Source organism: Penaeus japonicus, unplaced genomic scaffold (assembly GCF_977035675.1).
Source record: "Penaeus japonicus unplaced genomic scaffold, GWHDUDI00000001_assembly GWHDUDI00000018, whole genome shotgun sequence".
Taxonomy (NCBI): Eukaryota; Metazoa; Arthropoda; class Malacostraca; order Decapoda; family Penaeidae; genus Penaeus; species Penaeus japonicus.
In genome coordinates this window covers 30071965-30081964 of record NW_028234420.1, presented here as the reverse complement: position 1 = coordinate 30081964, position 10000 = coordinate 30071965, and the positions used below count along the sequence as shown (strand labels likewise).

Genomic DNA, 10000 nt, shown 5'->3' with positions numbered 1-10000 from the left:
CATTTTAATGCAGGGGAGTTCATCAGTGTCTAAGGGACAAATTGAAACACATGGGACATGGGAGGAAAGGTTTGTTCATTATAGTTTTATATCCACAGGATCGCAGAGTTGCAGGCAGAGCACGGGGAAATGCCAAGTAACTTCCAGTTTGAACTTTATAAATGGGCGCTTGAATGTAAGTAATATATGTTCCAGTATGATATGTTTTCCCCGACAGCTGCAAAGGCGAGAGTTTTAAACAGACTTTGAATCAATCACGGAAAAAAAACAATAAAGAGATAGCTTTCTCACTCCACCTTCATTTCCCACAGATGCAATGAGTACGAGATATTACCATATGACATGTTTCATAACACCTATTGATATTGAAACTTGAATCTCTTGGCACCCTAAGACTGGAAAAAGATCATCAATAACATCCCATCCGACCGACGCCATAACAAAAGCTCTTTTGGTTAGCATCAACGACTCCAGAGTCTCCAGGCTCAGCACCATAATTAAACACAAGGGACGACTCAACTAGGGATTTGGTGGAGCTCTATGTCTTGCTCGGTCCAGCAATGTGGGTGGCCAACATCGCTGGCTGTTAATATCATTAAGCTCCCTTGTTTTCCCTCCCATTCCATCGGAACTCCAAACTCCCTAAGACGTCCGAATATCACTCCCAATTTGAAGGGAGAACGACCGGTTTCTCCTAAAATCGCTCTTTGCAGAAGAAAAGTTTAGGAGAGGTGGCGAGGTGTTCTAAAGGTAGTTAGGAATTGATTTACTGTTTAAAATTGCCTACCACAGCAACTGCTAAGGTTATCAACGGAATATTATATTGCACATATTTATTGTGAAAGAAAAAGAGATAACTAAGCTCTCTCTGTGCAGACAGGTTATCATTTGCATTAACATATTTAGAAATTAGTGCTATGAATGAATACAGTAAGAATTTCCCTGTTGATATTTTTCCAATGAAAACTTTAAAACTATATACGTGGCAATCTTCTCTCTAACAATTATATATAGAGGAGACAAGTACACAAGTCTTCGGTCTGAGAATCTGAACAGTTTTCGACTACATGGTAATTGTTAAGGGTATCTATTATCCCTCGAGTATCTATGAGGGAATCTTGTGTGCCCGAATATCACCGTCGGTAACAATATATACATATATATATATATATACACACTATATATATACATACACAATATATATACATATATATATATATATATATATATATATATATATATATATATATATATATATATAAATATGCGCGTGTGTGTATCTATAAACATGTATATATATGCATACATTTTTGTGTGTGTGTGTACATATATGTATGCATGTACCTATTAATTTGTTTATTTACCTTTCTAGCCGTCGGTTTGGTGGCTCTGAATCGCCGTCTAGGATGCCTTGATCCCGACATCCCTGAAGGATCCGACTCTCTGAGGCTGATTGAGATCGTCAATGATATCTTACAGGCAGTGAATGATATCGAAGTATCATCAGGTTTGTGGAAGATCCTTCGAACTCCTTCGTTCAAGAAGCTGAAAAAGAGACATGAACAATTTTTGGAGTAAGTCTTTATTACCTTCCTATGGCTTGCCGGAGTTTTAGGATAAAATTAGGTTGAGAAATATTCTTAACTCCGTTGCTGGTAAAAGTCTTAGTATTTATTATTATTAAATATATATTTTTTTAAATTGGTGTCAGGTCAGCTCATAGGAGATATGGGTAAGTTCTTGATTAAGTGCTTTCGATCAAATTTCGTCTTTCGAGTTACTGGTTTATATCTGAGGGCCCTTTTAAACTACTGAAGCAGTATCGAAACGATTCAACCTGTTCTCAACAAGACAATGCAGTCAAAAACTGTAATTGATTTATTCTACTGTATTATGTCTTAAATCTGTTATTATTTGGTTTCTTAGATGCTCAATATTAACTTCCTCCACTGTTCCTTTCACTTCAGGATTGCAGTCCGTAACGTTCAGGAGACAGAGGCAGCCATCTTGGCTCAGGATCCTGACAGTGAGCGTGAGTTATCCCTGATGGAAAACCTCCTGATGACCGAAGGACTTTCCAAGAAGGATGTGGTCACACTCATCTTGGACATGTTGTTTGCTGGCATCGACACGGTGAGGGAACTTAGATATTTAGCTGAAGCAAAAGCTAGTGAATTAATGTCAATAAGAATCAAATGGAATAAAACAAGGAATAATCAGACTGTTTGAATGATTACTTTGCTTTCCCCATGATTGATAGTAAAGTAAATCTATCGTATGAATTTTTACAGACCTCCCACTCACTGGGATTTACGTTGTATCTATTAGCACGAAACCCGGAGGTACAGGCGAAGTTACAGGCTGAAGTGGACTCAGTCCTCGGTGATCATCAAGGACCTCTCCTAGCCAGACACATGGCGCAGTTCTCATACATGAAGTGTGTGGTTAAAGAAGCATTAAGGTACGTTTTCATTATTGAAAGAATCGGGTTTATGCACAATGCTACCTTCCAAGACTTCAAAAGAACGAGCACACATACTTAATTTTCCTCTGAAAATAGAGTAAATGTTATTCATTGAAATCATGAGAAATTCCTCTTTTTCCACATTTTCCTTTTCTGTAGTATAGTTTGTTCTATACAGTGCTTTAATTGCGAAATTTGATGATCTAATTGAGAAAACTTCCAATTTTAGGATCTTTCCGCTGACTGTCGGCTTGGGAAGGATATTAGACAAAGACACAGTGCTGGGAGGATACGTTGTACCAAAGGGGGTAAGAACGGGAGTCAAAGCTAGCCTCCGATATTTGTTAATTGTTTCATTATATCTTCTTCATTTATATTAGTTTCTACATATAATTATTACTCATTGATATTATAACCATTCTTTCTTTTACACACAGTACCTAGCAGTAGCTCTTACCATGCTCAGCGGTTGGGACGAAGAGGTGTTCCCGCGAGCCAAGGAGTTCGTCCCAGACAGATGGTCACGTGACCGGCCTCTGGGTCCTATCCATCCTTATGCTTCTCTTCCCTTCGGCGCTGGCATCAGGATGTGCATTGGACGGCGCATTGCAGAGCAAGAGATGTATACATTTTTGGCAAGGGTAAGTGAATAGTCTAAGAGAGCGTAATAGAATGAAAGGATTGGTTACATCTGGGTCAAAGTAAATGTCATTGTATGAGTAGTCGGTGATCCCCATGAGATCTATATACTAACTAAACTGCATACATTTTTTATGAGTGAGAGAAAACTAAATTGTAGATAGGCAGAAGCAAAGAGAGAGAGAGAGAGAGAGAGAGAGAGGGGGAAGGAGGGAGAGAGGGAGAGAGAGAGGCAGAGAAGCAGAGACACAGAAGAGACAAATGAGAACCCAGATTATACTGTGTAAACGCTTTTTCATCATGCTCAGTAAATACAGCACCTTGAAATACCTACCACCTAAATAGTATATTGTTTTCTACTATTATTTGTGATACTGATAACTAAATTGATGACTGCCTTGCCAGGTCATGCAACGTTTCACAGTGGACTACAAGTATCAGGACATGGACATCCTTACCCGCCTCGTCTTCATGCCTTCGGAACCTCTCAGGTTTAGCTTCACTGAGCGCAAATAATGAAGTGTATTCTTCGGAGGAACGTACCGCTTCGGCAACTCACGGAGAAACTATTCGAACCTTATAACAGTATAATTATCGAGAATAAAAGATGGCATGTTTAAGAGTTGAGCAACCGATCACCTTGTGTGTAATGCAGGTGTAATTTCAAAATGACGATAGATATTATTCATAGGTTTTGTTGATTCATATTTACTCAATCTTTTCATATAGAGTATCACTTAATACAACTGTGTATTTCTTTAGTAAATGTATTTTGGCAATACATAACTACTCCAAAAGATGTTTTTCTTTTTCTTTAGAACGTTAGAGATTTTATAGAATGGATTATTCATACTTTATGGCAAAACTTATTTATTTTTGTAGTATCAGACCATTGTAATTGGTTAGGTCAAAGAGAACGAGTACACATCTGTGAGTGTAACAGCCATGTTCTTGAGGGATTAGAGCCAGGCTTACTTAAGTGCTCGTTCGGCAGAAAGCAGACAATATCAAGAGTTCCACGGTTTATTGTACAAGAAAGAAAATAAAATAAAAGAAAAAAAAGAAAGAAGAAAAAAAAAAATTAATACAGATAGAGAGTGGATAGTAAGAACGAGGAGGCCTGTGAGCTTAAGAGGGAGCTCGTTCTCACCCTAGAGTCTGACAAAAGAGAACTCGGGGCCGAATAGGTACTAGCACTCTTAATTGTTGAAACAAGAGCGAATATATTCAGCCTAGGTCGGTTCAGAGATGTTGAAAGGGCGGACGTTATGCTAAGAAGACTTCAAGTGACCTACGATAAACAATACATGTGGATCGTAATATGAAGAGGTTGCGACGCATGTAATATACAACGATCAAAAGGATCATAATGTAAACACATATCAGTATATCGTATCGTATGCTAGCAATAGCGGAACTGACATCATATGAAGATGGGTTATACGTAAGCCAGATCAAAGTTTATTTCGACTCCTAACCGTTAGATCTCATGAATACATGTGAGTATTTATATAATGCATAGTACAATGATGTATCAATACATAATGAATGAATATACATATGTATCAGATCTATATCTATAACAATATCGTGATAATATTTATTATGTTCATATTAGAGCTAATTTATGGTAGTAATAGATGTTATTAGTTTTTATCCAAATAAAATATCATGTAATCAGTTGCCTTTCAAACCTTAATATTATTACAATGACTTACAACCCATCCTTTTCTTGTTTCATCGACACACACACACATACACACACACACACACACACATACACACACACACACACACACACACACACACACACACACATATATATATATATATCACATTTTATCCTCATATTCCATTGAGAAAAAAATGCAGAGAAGGTAAATTAACAAAAACGAGACAAAAAATATTGTCTCACGTTCTCGGACAATAGACAATTAAAAGTAGCTAAGCCCCTATAAAACTTGCTAAATAAGTTGTCATTGGCATCATTATACTTTCACTGAGTGCAAAGGAATGTATTCATCATGTTTCATATTCAGTAGTGAGTAACACAATACTGCGATACTTTTATATATGACCCATATTAAGCCTTAATTTCTAGTAGAGAAAGCAATTCCGCATAAACTGCAGCCTACAAAGTACGTCATCGACTGTCATTTGTTTACTGGATCAGCTGACGATCATCGCTAGCTGAAATGAGCTATTGACATATAAACAGACACTGGCGTATTTAAAATGGCATTACTTACTGCATATAAATCGTGGACGTGTTTTATAAAATTAAATATTTGAACATCCTTGCATGGCTATAGCGATCCAGCAGGTCACAAGCTTGTCACACACACACACACACACACACACACACACACACACACACACACACACACACACACACACACACACACACACACACACACACACACACACACACACACACATACACACACACACACACACCATAAACTTATATATATCACGTGTTTCCATAAATGTGCAATAGGGCTCTAATGATTCATATTGTAGACATTTTTCAACAGGCATGCTTGTGTATGTGCATATGTGCATTTGCAAGTGAGGAAAATATGTTACTGGCAAGATTTGTTAGGAACACACGAGAAGGTACTTGTTGCCGTGCGCCGATTATGCAGTCAATAAGGTGAATTTGAGGCACATGTCATAATTTTTTCTCATAATTATCATTATATTATTACTATTATCATAACTGTTGTTTGTGTTCATTGTGCTATTTACATGGTTAAATCAATATAGGAATATAACTGTAATTGTACCAATCATCAATATAACTATCATGAGTACCACTGTCATCAAACACAATATTATTCACATGAATAGGAGATAACTAGAGAATTAGATAAGTCTCCCCAGTAATTTATCAATGTTTTCTATGATTATTTGAAGGGAAACTATGAGAAATGTAATATTATTGTCCAGAACGACAGATGTTCTATCGATATCACGCATGTATTACAACTAACAACATTATCCTTATAACTGTAAATGAATATCATTGCCATTATGATAATAATTATTATTATCATCATTATTATCGTTTTATTGTCATTTTAATGCTATTGATGATAATAACAATAATGATTATGATAATGATAATAATAATAATGTTAATGAAATGATTATTATCATTATTCTCATTTTCATTTTCGTCATCATCATCATCATTATTATTATTATTATTATTATCATTATCATTATTATCATCATCATCATCATTGTATGATTAATATCATTATTTTGATTTTCATTTTCATCATCATTATTATTACTATTATTATCATTATTATTATCATTATCATCAACAATACTAATTCATTTGCTTATGGATAATGTTATTAGCATCATTACTATCATTATTCAATTATCATTATTGCAATTGTTATAGTTATGGTTATTGTCCCCGTTATTGTAATTCTTATTGTTATTGCTATTGTTTTTGCTACCATCATCTTTATTATCAATATTTTTTGTTATCTGATTATCATTACCACTATCATTGTTGTTGTCATCATTATAAATATTCTTATTATTATGATCATTATCATTGTTACTATTATTATATGTATATATATTTTTATAACATCATTATCAGTATTATTGTTATTATAATTATCAGTAGTATTGTTACCATGTGATTATCATTATCATTATTATTGTCAGTCAGTAATAGTACCATCATAATCATCTTTTTATATTGCCAGTATCATTATGATGATTGTCATTATCGGCATTCCACAATGTCGTATCCAAAATTATTGTAACATATTATTTACTGAGTCGCCTCCCCTCTTATTTAGTCTTAACAGATGATGATGAAGATGATGATGATAAAGATGATGATGATGATGATGATGATGATAAAGATGATGATGATGATGATGATGATGGTCATGATGAGGATGACATTCCTTTACTCACATTACTTTATTCTATATTGCCCAAGGTCCTGATACATTCAAAGAGTATATTGTCATAATTTGTGTGGCTCTTGAGTAAGAAGATTAATGAAGCCAGCGACACATCAATAGCAAAATGGGTACTGATTTCTTCATTTGGATTGTTTTATCGAAATCTTATCTGCTACAGATGGCATAGTGATAATATTACTACTATTACTACAAGTACTGTAAGGCACTGATATTGCATATAATGTGACCTAAGACACTGATTATGCTTTGTTATATAATTCAGTGCTATAATGCTGGCATTCTGCTCGACCTGACGTTTCCTGCTTCCTGTGTCCTTTTCCGTCTTTAACTGCAGCTGGCCATAACAGCTGTGTTTGTTAGCGGAAGCCCTGAGGCATAGAAAGTGATTCGAGAGTTATACATAAGCAAGGGCAGACGAAAGGGCAGCGCAAAAGGTACCCGGACCAGAGAGAGGGGCATAAATAGGCAGAACGAACAGCGCTAACCTACAACCTCTGGCTAGAGGCAATTGTATTACTGGTTCAAACAATAAAGACCATGACACGTGAACGTCTGGTCTTTCCCACCGGGCTACAATGGGCAAAGCTAGTGGGTTACAAGTAGTAGTAGTAGATGTAGTATCAGTGGTAGTATCAGTAATACTCATAAGGACCAAAGCCTTTGACTGGTAAAGCCTGCACTGATGAAGATCTAACCTTACATTACTGTACCCTGTATTCTCCAAGGTCATGGTGTAGTGATTCAACTCGTAAGGACAAGCCAGATTTTACGAAGCAGAATCTGGCTTTCGATTTTCTATATTTTTAAGTGATCATTCATTTCTATACTGTTAATACAATACATTTTATTTACATCACGCCCCCCTCTCCAGCCTTTAAACCAAACGTTTGCTTCAACGTGGGAAAAGTGGAATGCTCATGAGCGTAAGTCCGTTATCGGCAGCCAGACGTCGTGATCTGAGCCTCCGAGGCCGCACCATCTCTTGTTTTTCCCTTCGCGGGCGCCGTATTGAGTATTGAGTATTCCTCCGCTGGAGAGATTGTGGGGGATTAGCGAATCACGATGCTGATGTATTATTCAAAGAGGGATTTGTCGGAATCTGAGAGGCTCTTCATTAATAAGAAATGAAACCAGTGATACTTCAGTAGCATAATGTTCATTGATTACTTGGAATGTTTTATCGAAATCTTATCAGCTACAGACGTCATCGGGTTAAGATTTGTGCGTCCTTCACCATATCGTCGGTGTGTATTTTCTCTGTCATTGTTTGTAAACAAAGGATGCTTATATAATAAGCCATTCCAGTTTAATTTCAATCTCTCTCTCTTCTTCTTCTATCTCCCATTCTCTGATGATTATGTTCGCTTTCATGTTTATCAGCCCTTTTCTTGTCCCCAAAAGTCAAGACGACACAAAATCAGTCTGAAAGGGCCAGCGCTTTCTCTCAGTCTACAATGGACAACTTACTTGTTTATTTAAAAGAATGATCTACAGTATTATTCTGATTAATGTGAAAATTCCCCTAATACCCAGATCCTGTCTATGGCGAAGATATCTTATCCATTCTTATATTGAGTAATGCAGCTTCAATAGGTCATGGAGGACAGCTTATGATATGAACTACGATGTCGGGTTTGACTAAAGACCGAAGCACTGAAAGGGCGACATCGGGTTGGGTCAGCTGCAGGTCCCATCGTGGTATGACGTTCTGGAAGTTTTGAGTTTTGGTTTTTCAAACTTTGTAACGCTTGTTCCACAATTATTTATTATTTATCCTCCTATGAACATAATTTTCAAATATGTTACGTGTGACCACTAGAAAATAATCACAATAAACCATTCTAGCAAATAAAAACCTTAATTACTTACGGCTAAATATCCTAATTTATGATATGCTCGGCGCCATGGTGGTAACCTGACGTCGGTGTTGTTATTGTTACGTTCCATTTATCTATATTCTTGCTCATTTGCCGGAATTTTATGGTTTATATTATAAACTGTGCATATGTCTAGAAAAAAATGGCGACCAGGCAACTGTCGTGTGTCTCCTTTACACTGGTGGTCTAAACACTACCCGCCCTCCTTTACACACACACACACAGACACACACCCACAAACACACACACACACACACACACACACACACATATATATATATATATATATATATATATATATATATATATATATATATATACATATATGTATATATATATATATGTATATATGTATATATATATATATATGTGTGTGTGTGTGTGTATGTGTGTGTGTGTGTAGCATTCTCTTCTCCCAAGAGTAAATCACTCTCTTAATAATTCAAGCTGCTATGGAATGGTCGGTGGAACACTGTTACTCCTTCAGCCCGCAAAGAGGAGGAAAGGATCTACCGATTTACCAAGACCATTGCAACAGAATCAGATCAAGGCTCAACAGACTCTATGTAAGTAGCAGAAGAAGGTTTCCTAGGCTGTGATCCCTTACTACAACACTGAAAGGGTGCGGGGGTAGGGGTATTTTTTCCCCATAATGGATAATGGGAAAGGTGACCTTATCTTTGCCCTTAACATGTTTACTATCGGCCGTACCCTTTGGTTGGGTAAACCAATACTTGACTAGTATTGCAGAGAAATGGGGGGGGGGAGGTCGGAAAGAACAAGAGGAGTCATAAAATTGTCAAAGTGTCAAAGATAATAAATGGATGTGAAAGATAGTGTTATCATATCACTAGTTTTTTTTCGGAGGGTTGCATTTCATCTAGTATAGTTTCCTACCTGTCGAGTGGTTTAAGAGCATAAGGTACAGAGATGCAAAGTCTGAAAAATGTAGATAAAGTGTATAGCTTTATCAATAGGTCTGAAACAGGAGTACTCATTGTTTGAGCGAGGAGCAAATCGTAGGATCAGTAGCAGAATAAAGGCCAGCTGTATGAAGA

At 36.5% G+C, this 10000-nt stretch overlaps 1 protein-coding gene across 1 annotated transcript in view; it reads left to right on the top strand.

The window, feature by feature from the left end:
• LOC122259094 (putative cytochrome P450 49a1) overlaps positions 1-4093 on the top strand; it is a 5687-nt gene extending 1594 nt beyond the window's left edge. Inside the window, exons 4-10 of the mRNA XM_086546861.1 lie at positions 99-175; positions 1373-1574; positions 1968-2133; positions 2292-2461; positions 2694-2772; positions 2902-3105; positions 3509-4093. Of these exons, the coding sequence (XP_086402987.1) occupies positions 99-175; positions 1373-1574; positions 1968-2133; positions 2292-2461; positions 2694-2772; positions 2902-3105; positions 3509-3619 (1009 nt within the window). The 3' untranslated portion in view covers positions 3620-4093. The remainder of the gene's footprint in view (positions 1-98; positions 176-1372; positions 1575-1967; positions 2134-2291; positions 2462-2693; positions 2773-2901; positions 3106-3508) is intronic.
• Positions 4094-10000: the final 5907 nt, after the last annotated feature.